Source organism: Haliotis cracherodii, unplaced genomic scaffold (genome assembly GCF_022045235.1).
Source record: "Haliotis cracherodii isolate W230 unplaced genomic scaffold, xgHalCrac1.p SCAF_7, whole genome shotgun sequence".
Taxonomy (NCBI): Eukaryota; Metazoa; Mollusca; class Gastropoda; order Lepetellida; family Haliotidae; genus Haliotis; species Haliotis cracherodii.
The window spans coordinates 39,388,465-39,406,991 of NW_027266330.1; the positions used below are offsets into that span (position 1 = coordinate 39,388,465).

General features: G+C 40.4%; 2 protein-coding genes across 2 annotated transcripts; one reads left to right on the forward strand and one right to left on the reverse strand.

Moving 5' to 3' along the window:
- Positions 1–6,253: 6,253 nt before the first annotated feature.
- On the reverse strand, positions 6,254–11,635 carry LOC139448449 (thyroid receptor-interacting protein 11-like). Its single transcript, XM_071229998.1, has 4 exons — positions 11,229–11,635; positions 9,137–9,428; positions 6,796–6,834; positions 6,254–6,583 (listed from the first exon to the last, which is right to left on the reverse strand). Exons 1-4 carry the CDS (start codon positions 11,547–11,549, stop codon positions 6,297–6,299), a joined length of 939 nt encoding a protein of 312 aa, XP_071086099.1. The 5' UTR covers positions 11,550–11,635; the 3' UTR covers positions 6,254–6,296.
- Positions 11,636–11,902: 267 nt separating this feature from the next.
- On the forward strand, positions 11,903–17,589 carry LOC139448450 (uncharacterized). Its single transcript, XM_071229999.1, has 4 exons — positions 11,903–12,241; positions 13,960–14,191; positions 14,891–14,929; positions 17,274–17,589. The coding sequence occupies exons 1-4, from the start codon at positions 11,948–11,950 to the stop codon at positions 17,528–17,530; spliced, it is 822 nt and encodes a 273-aa protein (XP_071086100.1). The 5' UTR covers positions 11,903–11,947; the 3' UTR covers positions 17,531–17,589.
- Positions 17,590–18,527: the final 938 nt, after the last annotated feature.

An 18,527-nucleotide genomic window follows, 5' to 3' on the forward strand; every position in this document is an offset into this window, starting at 1 on the left:
GAAGCAATGTGTTTGGTTTTGTGTTGTTCTCGGCCTCTTTTCGCCAATGTATCTGCCGGCGAAATCCTTATGCCTATCACCTGGCAATAACGATAGACTCACGTAACATTTTATTTTGTGTACTATATCATGTATCAATTAAAAACATTGCTTCTCGGAGAGTTCACCACAATATGTCGCCATATCCGAGAGGGAGCTCCATACAAGCATTAAAAAAGTTTTCAAAGTTTGCTGTTTGAAACTAAACACTTCATGTTGAGAAGAAAACATAAAATGTTATTTCTCCTACTTGGAGATGTCGTTCAGATCTCACCGTTATGAGGCACACTTCCTTATAACTGTCACATATCTCTGCCATGTGCAGAGTGAGTGAGTGAGTATGGTTTTACGCCGTTTTTCGCAATATTCCAGCAATATCACGGCGGGGGACACCAGAAATGGGCTTCACACATTGTACCCATGTCCGGAATGGAACCCGGGTCTTCGGCATCTAAACCTTGCTTACCCCTATCACTGCTCACAAAGCATCTACATAACCTCGCTTTACCCCTATCACTACACACATTTTCTACATAACCTCGCTTTACCCTTATCACCACACACACAGTATCTACATAGCCTCGCTTTACCCCTATCACTGCATACACAGTATCTACATAACCTCGCTTTACCCCTATCACTGCACACACAGTATCTACATAACCTCGCTTTACCCCTATCACTGCACACACAGTATCTACATAACCTCGCTTTACCCCTATCACTGCATACACAGTTTCTACATAACCTCGCTTTACCCCTATCACTACACACACAGTATCTACATAACCTCGCTTTACCCCTATCACCAAAGACAGTATCTACATAACATCGCTTTACCCCTATCACTGCATACACAGTATCTACGTAACCTCGCTTTACCCCTATCACTGCACACACAGTATCTACATAACCTCGCTTTACCCCTATCACTACACACAGTATCTACATAACATCGCTTTACCCCTATCACCACACACATTATCTACATAACCTCGCTTTACCCCTATCACTACACACACAGTATCTACATAACCTCGCTTTACCCCTATCACTACACACAGTATCTACATAACCTCGCTCTACCACTATCACTACACACAGTATCTACATAACCTAGCTTTACCCCTATCACTGCATACACAGTATCTACATAACATCGCTTTACCCCTATCACTACACACACAGTATCTACATAACATCGCTTTACCCCTATCACTGCACACACAGTTTCTACATAACCTCGCTTTACCCCTATCACTGCATACACAGTATCTACATAACATCGCTTTACCCCTATCACTGCACACACAGTTTCTACATAACATCGCTTTACCCCTATCACTGCATACACAGTTTCTACATAACCTCGCTTTACCCCTATCACTGCATACACAGTATCTACATAACCTAGCTTTACCCCATATCAATACACACACAGTATCTACATAACCTCGCTTTACCCCTATCACTGCATACACAGTTTCTACATAACCTCGCTTTACCCTTATCACCACACACACAGTATCTACATAGCCTCGCTTTACCCCTATCACCACACACAGTATCTACATAACATCGCTTTACCCCTATCACCACACACATTATCTACATAGCCTCGCTTTACCCCTATCACCACACACTGTCTTAACTGTTAAAAATAAATAACATATCTACTGCATACTCGACTTGCATTTCTTTTGCGTGCGAGTATATTTCTACGTAAAGATCGCTGACCTTTAGATCGCTGATTGTGCTGCCAGTGTGGGTTCGAATCCCGGATGGGACGCAACCCCAAAAAGTACTAGAATGTGTACTTTGCGAAGAAAGTGTTACCCTACATATAACATTTGTTACATATTGACAAGAGGTGATTCAGATAGAATAATTTGAACTACATTTGTTTTCGTCATCCATTATTTGTGCACACAGTATGGGATAAACTGAACAAAATGTCATTGAACATTCAAGAGTATTGCAGGGATTTTATCAAATCACTGGTCATAATATTTAAAAAATCAGTCAATTTATGCAATCCATAAACATGTCAGTGATTAAATTAAATCCCTGACCAAAACGTTTTTTATGAATATTACTATCCGTGAAGATGAGGATTAAAATAGGTCTTCACCAACCCATGCATATGCTTACCGTAAGAGGCGACTAAATGCCTGTCGTAATAGGCTTGAAAGATTGCAGCGTGTGTTCAACTTTTTTTCTACCGGGGCTAACGTATTGTTCCAGATCGCATCTCTAACCAACTTTGATCAATAAAATAATGACATTTAAATACATTTACACGGTTTATAAGCACATCGTCCCCTGAATACCTTCATAAGTGTTCACGTATTTATATAAATGAGTGAAGGAGAGTATTGTTTTACGCCGTTTTTAGCAATATCCCAGCAATATTCCAATCATCACAAATAGATATAGATCACTAAAAAGGACACCCTGGTACCAGTTTGATCCCTGTCCTGGTCACTCCAATGAGTTTGTTACAGGAAATAAAAAACGATAAATTATTGTGATATGGTATTTATTAGAAATCCGTTTAATAAAATGCATATTATTTCCATCACTCGATATTTCTTCAAACCCTAACAAAATAATTTCATGAAAAATTTCAAAGTGTAGATCTGCAAAAGTTACGAAGTAATCGATGTTCAAATAACATGCATGTGTGTTATCAGGATGCAAAAATATTTGCTGTGAATCTGCGTTTGACATATAATCTATAGTGTCAGCAGACAATATGCCTTTGACAGTACGCTTTTGAAAGCCGGGCATAGAGGGATAGAGATTGAGCGAAATTCGATCTTAAGTTAGCAAATATTTATCTCCATTTATCTGCCGTCGACACGCGATGTGTATTTGCGTGCATATCCGAGCAATTCTCTATTAATCGATGTGTGCGAAGGAGGTGCGGTGTTAATTGCATGTCAATTGCAGGCGTCTGGTCAATTTCACTATAGAGATGTACTGCTGTTGTGCATGTTGATTGACAGGTTGTTGTGTATATAACATAAATCGTAACAAAAAAATATTAATAATTGTAAGTGGTATTGATCGTCTCAAATGTTCATTGCAAACAAAACAAGTACACGTCTCCGATGACTCACATGATTTCATTACGAGTATGTCACTCTATTCTAATCTTACAATGAAATACAACTCAAGCCAGACAAAAGGAACACATCACACATTGATTTATAAAAACATTTACACTGTTCCCTGTGCGAAAACATTTACTTGGATTCAAGTTTAGACAGTTATAAAACCAGTCACGCATCTAGAACAAAGATGGATGTATTAGAAAATAGTATGACTCTAGTTTTGATGTGATTTGCCTTTACGCCCAAAGGAATCTGTTTTCGCAAGATAATAGAGATTGTTTTCCTCACTTTGACGTTTTACGTTTTACGTTTTATATTTTCATACATATATATATATATATATATATATATATATATATATATATATATATGTGTATATATATATATATATATATATATATATATATATATATATATATATATATATATATACGCACACACGCATTTCCACACATGCGCAGACAGATTCAACAACCCCCGCCGCACAATATTTACATAAAAAGTATATGTTTGTTTATTGGCCGACGCCGCACAGCCGCACGACGCCTGCCCGTAAACAATAAAGCCTTGACCAGACAATCAAGTGATGAACCAGACAATCCAGTGACACGACAGCGCATTTACTTTCTTTGTTGAAACTAAAACATAAACACACTAAACATACATGTGTGTACGTATATACAGGCGTGCGAACGATGGTCTGCGGGTACACGAAACGTGCACTTATGAAAAGACATTATCTTGATAATTGAATACAGGGTAAACAAGTGACCCAACGCGTTATATGGGTGTTTTTGGTTTTTTTTATTGGTTTAAGGTTATTAAAGAAAATAATAAAATACCAAACGTAGATCGATATAACGTGAATAACACATTCACTGTTCACTCAAAGAAACAATTCAAGCAAGACGTTTGATTTGAAATTAAATTATTTTGCAGTTGCCATGGAAACGTAAAAAATAAAAAATTCTGAAATTTCTAAATAGCAAAAGACACCAGTTCAGCATATACCTGACAGACCTGCAAAGTTTGATGAAAAAAGTATTGAACGGTTTATGAGTTATGCTCCGGAAACGAAACGTGACGGACGGACGGACGTACGGACGGACGGACGGACGGAGCCCGTTTCTATATCCCCCGCCAACTTTGTTGGGCGTGCGATAATAATTATCGGTAAACGAAGTAGATGAAAAGAGTCATGTTCAATCCATACAAGAGATCACTGACATCAACTACGTAAGATTATTGTAGTTTGGGATTGGGAATTATTGACATTGGTCATACAGGGATATGCAGATAGACAGACCGGCGGTTATGAATACGGAGCTTCATTCACCAGTTAGAGAACCATCAGGTAGATCTAAAACATTTCCTCGGGATCTGTACGATTTAACTGTTATATCATACTGTTTTTCCTGCTCTTATACCGATGGTGCATGGTTGACCCAGTTGTCCAAGGCACCGCAATTAGCTGTGCAGAGTTGCGTCCCTTAGGTGTGCCAGAAACCTATGCTTGTGGGTTCGATCTCAGATTCGTTCTGATAATGTTACTAGGTTTGTTAGCACCACATCTGTGGCCGTATGTTTAACGTCTAATGCCTGCTCCATTTAAGACCTCACATTAAGTTGATATTAATTGAAATACTATTCAAAGGGGCCTCAAACCCGACCCACTCACCCTTGTACTGATATTACTGCTGACTAACATTTTCGCAAAATCAACCTGGCGACAAGTGCGTTCTTCGTTGAGAGAATCTATAGATTTTACTGCCTCTTCACGTCAGCGAAACATGATTCATTATATCAAAGTAATATTGAAAAAAATCGCCAAAAAATGATTCGATTGACAATGACATTCTGGTTGCCTCTGACGGTGATTAGGATACAAATACCTATTAATCGTTTGATTACTATCAGCATATAGCAAAAAGTGTTCGCTGATGAAATGTCGCATGCGTACACACTTCTATACTTTGTATGAAATCGATGTCAGCAGAATGAAATCTAATGAAGTATTCAAATACTTCCGTTTAAATGTTCAAAGTCGTATTATCTACTAGACACATATGAAGAAATGTTACTGATCTTCCCTTGACATTCATGCCATAAAATTCTCGTTATTAATTTTTATTCTTTTTTTCATTCACCTTTGATTTCAAGCGTCATCGATGAACGCAGTTAATCTTTCTGATTGAGAAATAATTTGAAAATGTAGCTTAACGCACGCTCCTTCGTGTGGTAAAGCTGAGAAAGGCCAGAGAGCGTCTTTGAAGTCTCGCCGAGTGACCCGAAGGCCATGAATTTTGTCCATTTGTGGCAGAAATAGACACGTGAAATATACATCTCTGCCAGTGATATGTACATCAGCGGACATCGTGATGACTGCGGCACCGTTTGATCAGGCTCTGTAATTGATTTGACAGTCTCCTCGAGAGATCACTGGAGGGTACTTTCTTCGGAATTAATACACGAAAGGCTAAGGTAACCGGTTCAAGTTTAATATGTCTGGACAATTAAGGTAAAGTGCAGCACACATAATCCATGCAGAAACGATAAAAATTGAGCACACAAAACGGATCAAATATCTTCATTTCAATCCTGCCTTTGTGACATTTATTATTTCTTCATAATTATTGTTAAGTTGTGTTAACAATACACCAGTTATGTTTTTATGGTAATATGATCACATTCTCCAAATGGGCGTTCTCGAAGTTTTATTGACAAGGAGGCAGTTTTTTGGTCATATTTTGCTTGGTGTTCACGATCCGAAGAAAAGGTCTCCAGCAACCCATGCTTGCCGTAACAGGCGCTAACGGGATCAGGTGGTCAGGGCTTGCTGTATTGGTTGATGCATGTCATCTTATCCCAATATCGTAGATCGATGCTCATGATAACAGTCACTGAATTGTCTGGTCCAGACTCGATTATTTACAGACCGCCTTATATTTTTGGGAGTGCGGCGTTAAAAACAAACAAACAAACAAACAAAACATGATCGGTCGACACAAAAAAACTCTTCTTTGTTTGATCTACTTCAAACATCATACATCAGACATTAGTTAAAAGAGTACGTCAACTATGAAAAATATTCATCACATTTTGGGGAACTTTTATTCACAATGTGTAAGATCGTGGCTCTCGCTACACAAGGCACGCAATCCATTGTACATCTAACTTTACAAGCTCGCCTTTTCCATTTGCGTTACACTGTAGTTCAAACCCGGAGCTCCTGACGTCATTGATGGTCAGGTTGAATTTGACGTCATAGTCTTTGTCCGCTTCCATACCAACAACGCCGTATGAAATAGTCGGTGATCGGATGAACTGCTTGCTGAAGTGAACACTTTGGCTTTCCGGCCACTGAGCATACCTTAAACTTGAGATAAGGTAGCTGCTGCTACCTCTGAAGAAAAGTCTTCCTGATTGGCCTGAAACATTGTTATAAATAAGTAGCCAATTGTACCTTTACATGCTCCAATATCACGTGGTCAATCATAACATTTATTGATACATCTTTTAAATATTGTCTTACTGTTTTCAAAAATTAACAAAATAAAGTGCCGGTTATTGTTTTACGTTCACCACAGGAGTAAAACAGCTACCTGTACAATAGGTATACTTTTTATCGCATGCTACTCACAAGCGATGCTGTCCAGTTTGCTCGTTGATACTTTCAAGTCTGAAATTCAAATAAACATGATACTGATAATAATAATCTGAAACGAGGCAAGGTAGAAGAGGGAGGGTCAGTCTGTTTACTTGGGGGAGGAGGTATTGAGCATCTGGTGGAAGGTCAGGCCTATACGTATTTAAGGATGCAGGTTAGAGACAATGTCCAGAATGTCAAAGACAAACTTCGGTCAGAATACAAATGCAGACTTAGGAAATTCGGGAGTTCAGAGCTGAAGGCTCGCAATAAAGTTAAAGCCACAAATACATATGCCGGACCCATCCTTTCGTATTCTTTTGGTGTTGTTGATTGGACGAAACAGGAACCTCACGCGAAGAATCATGTCAGACAATAGATCCCACCACCCTCGCTCTTTCCTCAATCGCTTATATTTGCCAATTATAATGGGAGGGTGTGGGTTGATTAACGCTGAGACTCTTCGTGATAGAATTGTATGATCCTCTTGTGAAGCAAGTCACGACTCATGATGAAAACAAGGCATTCCACAATTTCCGAGCCAATGATGTTGGATATATTCTCGATGTCAGTGTTGATTTTGTTGATGGTTCTGTACTGCTGGATGGTACAAACATGAGTGTCAACCAAGCGAAGTGCCATATCAAATCGGCCCAGATTTTTTCAAGGAGAGGCTATCTAAACTACCACTGCATCGAGTTTATGTGCAGTGTGCCGAGAAGAGCCCTGCAGAGTCCTCCGCTTGGATGAGGTCAGCTGGCCTGATAAGTGAAACAGAAGGCTATCTGTTTGCTGCTCAGGACCAGTCACTTATAACATTGAATTTTCAGTCCCTTTTGACACTAATGTTATTGACAAGATTCAGGAAAAACATGGCAAATATGCAAACCTTGCTTTCGAAAAGTCACGCTTGCATCCCAAGTACCAAGTTTTCCGACTCCCCATTGTTCTCGGTGCCTTAGGTTTGGTACCCCCCAATCTGTTGACTGACATTGGGAGAGTACCCGTGTTTTCTACCAGGAATACAGACCTTCTGACAATCTTGGTAATGCAGAAGGCTGCAGTGATGGGGAGTCTTCACATTCTCCGAAAAGTTCTGGGTGGGTTTGACAAGGCAGCGCTTCCTGGGAGAAGTCCCATTCGCTCTCTGGACTTGCGTGTAGAGAGAGCAAGGGTCATGAGCCTAACCAGCCTGACTGTGCCAGGATCACCCAAACCCTCTTTGCTGCATTATTATATTCTGTATTCAGAAAGTGTCATGTAAGACCCATCCGACTCTTGCCCAAAGGTTGTTTGATCAGTGTTACAACATTCAAAGTCGTAGCAAAGTTTTCAAAAGGTTTTATGGTAGATATGTTCACTGACAAAATTTATGTGTGATGCAATTCCGATTTTGACTTGTACTATATCTTACCGTGTTTGTCTAGGTTAACAATTGACTTGTATTTGCATGTGTTTGTGACAGGCGCAACAGGGGCACAGCATACGCTCGCATTGTCGCGAACATATAGTGTTATCACTTTTTTCGCGAACAGTCAATCAATGATGAGAAAATATGACGATTATTAGTCGTAGAACTGCTGTACCTGTAGTTTTAACAACACTGAGATTATGTTCGAACAGAACGTATGTAGATCAGAACGTTTGGTAAATAAACATTATATGGACATCCACGAAGAAGTTGACGCGACTTTGCAAGGTTGTTCCACACAAGATGCTACACGAGTAACCAGTGTCTGCAAATTTGAAACACAAGAAAGTCCGACGGGACTATTTATAATTAATATGTATCTATTATTCGATACAAACAATGGATAATTAGCGATAAACATGATATTTCAGATGAATATAATGACGTATTTCCCTGCATATTATGGGCACAACCTTGATACTTCGAATAAAGTTTGAATAAATGAAGTAGCTGCAAGCTTTAACACCATTCTAGATCAAACTATTATATTTCATATTTTCAAAACTACGTGTGTATGATCACATCGAATACCGGTTCGCCCCAGTGATGTTTTTAGGATTTTCAGCGCCATACCTGTGCTGGCAGGTTTCACCAATGTGCTAAACGTCTGAAACCTGCATCACATCGTGCTCTCCTCCCACTTTAAACTGACTCGTCGGTGATATTACGGGAATACTGTTAAAAGCAGCTTTAAACCAAACTCACTCACCCGCTCCAACACAAACATTTAGTTTGAGTAAAACTAGTACAGTTCACTGTTACATAAAGCCTACGCCTTTGTCGTTTGTGAAATGGTGGTTCGATGTCCACTTATAAGTAAGGGAGTTTTGCTTTGAGATAATTAGAGATATAAATTCCAAGTACCGTCGCTTTTACTGGTCAGCTCCATAATGTCCTTGTTGAGTTCCTCCATTGTTTGATTCAACATCTCAGAGTTGAAGGAAAGAAGGTTTGTCTCGTCAGTCGCGTCAACCAGTGATGAAGTCATGTTGTCCAGCCTCGCTTTGAATGTGTCATGGCAGTCGGTGACGTCATCCAGAGACTTCTCAACTTTCATCATTTCCATCTCCAACATTGTTGCAGTCGTCACAGCATTCGTCATCTCCGCCTCGATGAACGTTGTTGTTTGCAGCAGAGTTGAGATCTCTTGCTGCACCTGAAAACAATGTTCAATCATTACCGCTTCCTTATTTTATAGTGGAACTAACCGCTTTAGTTACATGCTTTCCCAAGGCTACACATTCTAATTATATGTCAAATTGTCTGCAACAGTCGGTGGTCATTAATAATGGTTGGCTGGTTTGTTTGTTGTTTAACGCCGCACTCAGCAATATTCCAGCTTTATGACGGCGGTCATTAACTAATTGAGTCCGGACCAGTCCGAGTCCGGAATCTTACGGCAAGCATGGGTTACTGAAGACCTATTCTACCCCGGATCTTCATGGGCCCGTCATTAATGAACATAAACGGCGGCCAAGACACACATCAAGATACCATAAGATACAACTTTTTTGGTTCTTGAATGACTTCATTCATATTCACCAATCATTATGTGAAGGAAGACAAAGCTGTTACCCTTCAACGTGTGATTAGTGCACATGCGGACCCATGGGCGCTTTACAATACGCTAATTGGGCTTCTTTCTCCTGACATTCCTTGAACTTGTACTTACCAGGCAAACTGTCAATTTTATGTTTTCATTGACATTGATATAAACGAAGCGGATATGTATAAACTACGACCAATTCAAAACTCTTTCGTCCCATACGTTACATAGACATAAATGTACACATACTAACGGAGACGGTGTGTGATGAAGTCAGGACGTTTTTTTAAGTTTACACTGGGTACACCTTGTATGATTTTAATAAACTGTGGAATTGTTTCTGTCTGAACTTTTATTTTGAAAGCGTCTTTTTGCTGATAATAAGTTAACTTTGCATATATTTTAACATTTGGTCAGAGAACACATCACTAGGTGCTGCTTGAGTTGTGTATATGTAAAAAGGAACAAAAGCTTAAGTGTTCGATTGAATGTAGCACGATAATACTTAATAGGACGTGATGCTGCCAGAAGTTCACAACCCAAACGTTTTTTATATAGATTCATGGAACACCTTGCATTTATGCATGTGACCTGTAACGATATCAACAACCACGTACCATATGTCATCACACCAGCTACCCTGGACTCCTGTTTGAGAATTTCGGCACTCTCTATCCTTGCTATAGCATATGTCACGTCCAACCACCTACGTTGGCCCCTGTTAGAGGTGGTGGGTCTCCTTGTAAGTGACCTGTCAGTGGCGTATCACCACAGACCTACCTATAGCGTACGCATCATCCAAACACATACATGGGCCCCTGTTAGAGGTGGTGGGTCTCCTTGTAAGCGACCTGTGAGTAGCATATCACCAAAGACCTACATATAGCGTACGTATCATCCAAACACATACATGGGCCCCTGTTAGAAGTGGTGGGTCTCCACATAAGTGACCTGGGAGAGGCATATCACCACAGACCTACCTATAGCGTACGCGTTATCATACCACCTACAAGGGCCCCTGTTAGAGGTGGTGGGTCTCCGTGAAAGTGACCCGTGAGTGTCATATCACCACAGACCTACCTATAGCGTACGCATCATTCAACCACCTACATGGGCCCCTGTTAGAGGTGGTGGGTCTCCACATAAGTGGCCTGTGAGTGGCGTATCACCACAGACCTACCTATAGTGTATGTCCCATCCAACCACCTACATGGGCCCCTGTTAGAGGTGGTGGGTCTCCACGTAAGTGACCTGGGAGTGGCATATCACCACAGACCTACCTATAGCGTACGCATCATTCAACCACCTACAAGGGCCCCTGTTAGAGGTGGTGGGTCTACACGTAAGTGACCTGGGAGTGGCATATCACCACAGACCTACCTATAGCGTACGCGTCATCATACCACCTACCATGGATCCCTGTTTGAGGTAGTCTGTCTCCTGCACTGCCGTGTTGTTGACCTGCTTCAGCAGCGCCTCTAGCCTGGTCACCGTGCCCTGGAGGAGTTTGTTGGTCTCTTCCTGCTGCTCTACCTGTGCCCGCAGAGACCCGAATTCCTGAATCATTTGCAGGAACCCGCCCATGCCGCTCATAAGAAGTGGGTCCAAGGTTGTCTGTACAGTCGTTTTAACGGTTGAAGTTCCTAACGTGGGAAATCGACTTTGGGCGGAACTTGGAATTCCGATATTTAAACACATAAGAAATATCTTAATAAACATGAAACTATCCATTGTGTCTTACGCAAGTTCTTCAGACTTCTTGGGACAGACTGAATGTTGAGTTTAATCTTATCATGTGGGTCACCTTAAGATAGCCCTCAGTTCTGCAGACAATCAGCTGTGTTAAAAAAAAAAAAATGATTGTCTTTGGCTTTATCCCAGATATGCAATTAAATGGTGAGTCTCTAAAACAAATTAAGAAAATACATGGATTGTATACATCGATTGCAACTAACGACATAACACTTTGATACTGTCAATTACATGTACCACCCACGCACATGCTATGCCCTCATTATGCAGCTATCTGTGTCAATATTGCAAAAGCTGAACACAGATGGCGAATTCCCACACGAATGACATATTATCTTATATTTCGTGTACCTTCAGTATACCATTCCGTTTTACAGATGAACCTCTACATCCTCGTATTTGTGTCTCTTGGGGTGATGACCGTGCAGTCCCTCCCGTCCACTATGGACCCATCTTTTCAGCTGAGCCTGGATGGGTTCATGCTGTTCCTTAAAGAGTTGCCTGTCCTTCGTCAACGTCTGGAAGTGGTGAAACAAACGGGAAGGTCTCTGTCGTCACGAGTCGTGCAACTCGAGGCCGCCTTCTTGGACGTCAATTCATCCGTCGTGACTCCCCGGGAAAGCATTGCGTTGATCACACAGAGAACTCGCCACCTGCATGTACGAGTAAAGGTTGGTTGAATTGTGTTACTCATTCACATTATTCTCCTATTTTGGACAAACATTTACCATGGATATATTTTATTACATCATACAGATATAGAATAGATAGAATTCTATTCAAATATTTAAAAGTTGTATATGGTTTGCAAAAACATGTCTACCACATTCTCCCAATCTAGAACTGGCCGTTTATTTTTACGTTTGTTTGTTTATTGTTTCACGCCGCACTTAACATTATTCCAGCTATATGACGGCGGTCTGTAAATAATTGTGTCTTGACCAGACAATCCAGTGACTGGCATCATGAGCATCGATCTACGCAATTGGGATACAATGACATCCATCAACAAGGTCAGCGACCCTGATCACCCGATCCCGTTTGTCGCCTCTTACGACAAGCGTAGTCGCCTTTTACGATAAACTTAGTCGTCTCTTACGGCACGCATTGGCTGCTGAAGATCTATTCTCTACCCGAATCTTCACCGGTTTTATTTCTACTACGGCACGCACCATACATATTGTAAGTTCACAGTATGGGCCATGAATTTGAACGCGTTAAGTGTCATCACGCAACTGAATGATTCCCTTAGATTCCCTAATATAGATTGGTTGTTTCTGGCTGTGAACACGTGTAGTCGAACCCTGTTGTTTCAAACTCCTGGGGACAAGAGAAATAAGTCGTCTAATCTGGGGTTCGACACATGTGACACGACATTATTGTCTAACCTAGTGATCAGACAATAGAAAGCAAACTCCGCGGAGAGCGATAGGTCGAGGGTTCGATCCCCGGCCGCGTCACTCCACGACACTTTAAAGATGGTACTTGTTGTTACCCTGTCTGGTGCTCGGCACTAAGGTGATAAAACAAGGACTGGCTCTGACTCTGACAGTATATTGTGTCTGAGTGGGATATTCATGTTTAACTGCGTCATGGTTTCTTCGTGTTCTGGCACTATGAAATCGGCATAAGTCCGAACTAGTACAAGCAGAAAACACACACACACATTCACACACACTCACACACACACACACACACACACACACACACACACACACACACACACACACACACACACACACACACACACACACACACACACACACACACACACACGTTTAACCCCTGTAAATATATTCTCTTTAAAATCAGTGTTCGGAATGTCCTGTTTTTTATTGCCTTTTATGGCCAGGGAAATAATTGTCCTTTGGTGAAATTTATTGTCATACATCAAAATGAATAGCATACACGTTTTTAAGTTATAATAGGGGCGGTTCGCTCGTCACGCCAAAGACCCGGGTTCCATTCCCGACATGGGTACAATATGTGAAGCCCATTTCTGGTGTCCCCTGCCGTGATATTGCTGGAATATTGCTAAAATCGGCCTAAAACCACTTTAAGTTATAATAGTGAGTGAGTGAGTTGGGCTTAACGCTGCGTTCAACAGTATTGCAGTTATATCACGGCGTGTCAGCTTAATGTGGTAGGAAAGCCCGAAAAAATGATGCAGGTCTCAGACGTTTACCACGAGCACGGGTATGGGGCTGACAAACCTAGAAACATAATCGGGGCAAACCAGGATTCGAACCCACAATCACAGTTTTCTGGCGTGGCCAAGGGACGCAACTCTGCACAGCGAATCGCGGCGCCTAAAACGACTGGGCCACCCGTGCCCCCTTAAGTTATAATGCGATCTACGTATACCTGAACCATCGCTGTCTGCATTCAGAACATCACCGGTGTCATCAGTTCAACAAAGCAACGGCTGCAGAGGCTGCAGGGGTACACAGATACTACAACAGAAACAAGGGTGAACCTGTCAGCTCTGGCAGATGATTGTGACCAAGGCCTCTCTGTCACACATGACGTCATACACAATCTGACGTCATCTCTCGACGACATGCACAACACCACCAACAATCTGATGTCGGGGAGGGACGTCCTTCTGAAGACGTTTCAAGGTATGACATAACTGTAAAGACTATTCAAAGTGGGGATTTTGGTAATGTATAGATTCTTCGCAAAGAGAGGACTAAATGGTTGGCTACAACCGCTGTGTAGTACACGTCTGTGATGATGGTGATGCACCAGTATGGCTGGCGCGAGTCCACATTTACTACCAGGATACCGGCGAGACGAGATTCTTCAACAGATCACTGAAAGCCACGTTTCAGCTTAGCCTCCTTAATTAAACACGTGTCATATTTTCTTTCATAACCTGTAAATTACCCTGTACTCCTTACTCTAAGTTATTAATAAAGATCATTTAACTGCCCATGATGAAGAAACGAAATATGTCGTGATCTAGCTATAAGATTTCAGGCCCTAACAAGCATCTACTATCATGAGATGATGCCCAAAAGTAATTTAGCTCGATTCTATTAATGTCTATTTTATCGTACAGTTAAATTATTAGTCATTATATATTATTGCTATTACATATCCACAATAGATCAAAGGAATAAACATTATTCCTATGTACTATCACCAGCATCAGTCAACGTTGTCGATAAGGTGTAATAGATACTGTGATTTGTTGAGGCAGCTCTATACGTCCCCTTCATACACGATAGCATGACGGACCCAATATCAGTTGCAACGCCCAATCGTCTACGTTATGTCGTTTTCATGGCTGTGTCTCTTCTTTTCTTTCCTCGCAGGGCTGACACAGAAAGCGGAGAAGATAGAGCTAATGGGGTGTAAGTATACAGGTTTGATACGAGGCACAGTCCAACAATTCTCAGACTTACCTACATGTAGATGTAGAAGGCGACTGAAGTTTACATAGACGTAAGAACAATCGTTGAATAAATGGATGGATGGATGGATGGATGGATGGATGGATGGATTTCCTCCAGATAATTCCGAAGATTCTTAAAACATCAAAATTATGTAATTAAATAATTATGTAACAAAATAATTAAACATATATATCACAAACGTGGTAACAATGTACTGCATATATACAGGCTATAAACTGTGAGCAAAATGGTGAGAGAAAATATTACCACAAGTTGTTCAGGATATGTTTTGTGTTATATAAATACTTAGAGAATTCTACAACAGTAAAATGCCACGTTATTTCATCAACGTCATTGTTATCTTCACCAAGAAAGAATGCGAACATAGGATGGTCTTCCTTCATTTCTATTTTCACACACATTTCAACATTAAGATCAATTAAAAGAAAGAAATCTCTCTCTCTCTCTCTCTCTCTCTCTCTCTCTCTCTCTCTCTCTCTCTCTCTCTCTCTCTCTCTGAAAGTACACATTCACAGTTTAAGGTGGCATGGTGATAATAGTCATCACCAAAAGTATTACATCGTGTACATTCCTCGGGTATTTTGCTTCAGGATCCAATCCTTATTACATAATGTATTTCTTCTCTCAATTATTTTCGAAGATCGAAAAGGTCAGCGCTAGATGATAGTTTATATTTCCATACTTCTTCCTCGTGGTTAGTTATTTCATTTAATACAATATTTCTCCACTGAGTCTTCGCGGGGAATTCCCTGTGCAAACGTAGTGAAATACATGATGAAATAGGTTATATGTCATATTCAATTAAAAGCAATACTTTATATAAACTGTGTGAATTACTGTTACGAAAATAATAGAGTGAGGTAGATGCGCAGAAAAGGGTTTTACAAAACGAGAGACACGACTGGTTTACAGAGACGCCCCAGCAGCTGTAGTCTTCATTTATCTTCACAGCCAACCATTCTCCAAAGTCCTAGATTAGCAATAGTGGCATCAGTGGGGGAACATTTGTTCAAACCTTGTATAATCCTGGCAAAGTAACGCTGGGTGCTTTCAGCTATTTCAAGATATTTACCATGTAGAGGGGGTGGTAATTCACAGCCATGGAAACTTGTTAAAATCATTCTTATCCAAATGTTAATACTTGCGTACTGAACTAATAATACGCCTCGCTTGTGTACAGTTCTCTTCAAATATATAATTAAAAAGAAATATTACTTTGAAGAACAATACCTGCATATTTTACATTATCAAACAAAAGTAGGTCATAATCTCCAAAATGATAAGCATGCGCACACAATAAATACTTTAAACTTTTCATGAAACACAACAATTATACTGTTCGATGCATTTTAAGTTAATCGCCATTTGAATGCGTATTTAAAAACTTATCTAAACATGTTTGCAGACCGTTAGGGCTGTAGCCGATAAGTGTAGCATAATCAGCAAGTAACACACATTGTAAACTAAAGTTATATATACATAATCCAGTATCTAACTGGCGAAGCTATGTTTTGAGGTCATTTACGTACACAGGAAAAAGCCAGGCTGAGATAACTCTACCCTGACCTATACCTTGTCTAACAACAAATACATGCGATTGCTCGTCCTATGCTTAACACACGCATACATAGACGTATAAAAGTGATGTAACAGAGAGCACATTTTACCTCTAATACCAAGATGATAGAAATGCCACATTCGATCAAAGACTTTATCTATCTAGAAATGTTATGTATATACATGATCCCCTGTTAACAAAACTCTGTACACATTCAATAAGGGTAAATAGCAACATGACAGCGCAGTGCTCCTTCCTAAAGCCAAACTGCAACATATCGGGAAACCTACAGGCATTTCGGGATGTCAACGTTTCTATTTTTTGGATAACTTTCTCCAAGATTTTATTAAGGCTCATGGGGTGTAAGCATACAGGCTTGATATTAGGCACAGTCAAACAATTCTCAGACTTATCCACATGTACATGTAGGAGACTGAAGTTTACATGGACGTAAGACGTACATTCATAACTAAAGCAAGAAGGTTTTTATGGATAGAGCATACGTTTATATTTGATATATATTTTTTAACTATTTTCAAGTGTTGATTACCACTTTTGATGGAACATATTAACAGAGCATGTATAATCCATATACATGAATGCATATCCTATAATGGAATCCTAATCACAACAAACCATCTGATGGTTGCATCAACTCCTGAGATGCACATGGATCAAATAGGTGACACACCAAACATCATAATTAACCGACTTCTTCCTCAGGTGATTCTGGGTTTGGTGACGTCCATAGCGGGTTGCCCCAGACGTCTGCACTACGTTATTCTCACCCCTTCTACGACGTCCCCAGCATCATGTACAGCCTCACACACATGGACATCATCCACAGCAGCAGTTCGAACTACAACGTTAACGTCACCGTAACGAACGTCACAAAGTCCGGAGTGACCGTTACGGTACAGAAAGGCAGCTACACACAACTCCGCGATTCCGAATACAACTGGATGGCCTGCTACGCCTGACTGTATACTGAAACAGAATAAAAGCTACATAATCTGCTATCAGATTAACTTCAAAACAATCAATATATTTAGACGTATTTGTAAGCTTCAAACTTTCAAAATCGCTGTTCGGGATATGATAGGAAAAGTATTTCATATTATCATATTATGAATATTGTTTCAACAACCCTATTAGTAACTCTCTTGCGCACGTATTTATTGATGAATGGCCATTATTTCACCCTAACCAAATTCGGAGTTTGACATATACAACATATCAACAAAGGAAACAATAGAAATTGAAAGTTTCAAAAAACGGCTGGCTTTTCTCCCATATAAGCTAGCACACCTACATTGTATAACTGGAATACGTTAAACCCAACTCATTCACTCACTCACTCACAGCTTTTGTGTTCCTAGTTCTTTGTCATGAAAAGCATGACATTGTTTTGATAAGAAAAGTGGGCGCGTATGGCCGAGTCGTCTAAGTCGCCGAGATTCGCTTTGCAGTGAAGCGTCCCTTGGGCACGCCAGAAACCTATGATTATGGGTTCGAATCCCGGTTCGCCCTGATTATGTTTCTAGGTTTGTCAGCACCATACCCGTGCTCGTCTATTTCACCGAAGTGGTAAAGGTCTGAGACACTACACTCCATGCTCACTACACTAAAATCTCTAAGCTCTACACTATACTCTCTTCACCCTACATAAAAAATCATTAGTCTACATTATACCTTACACACACTGCACTACACAATCGTCGCTCGACACTTTGTAAACTACACACCATACGCGGTATAATATGAGCGCAGTATATGGCATGCACACGACGCTCTACACTCTATACTATACACTCTCTCCACACAGTACTCTCTAAATTCTAAACTATGCTCCATACACCCTACATCATGCACCATACAGTCTACATTATACTCCACACGCACTATGCTATACAATCTACAATTTACTTACCAAAATGGTCATCGCATGTTTTAAATTCAGAAAAATGCAAATATGAC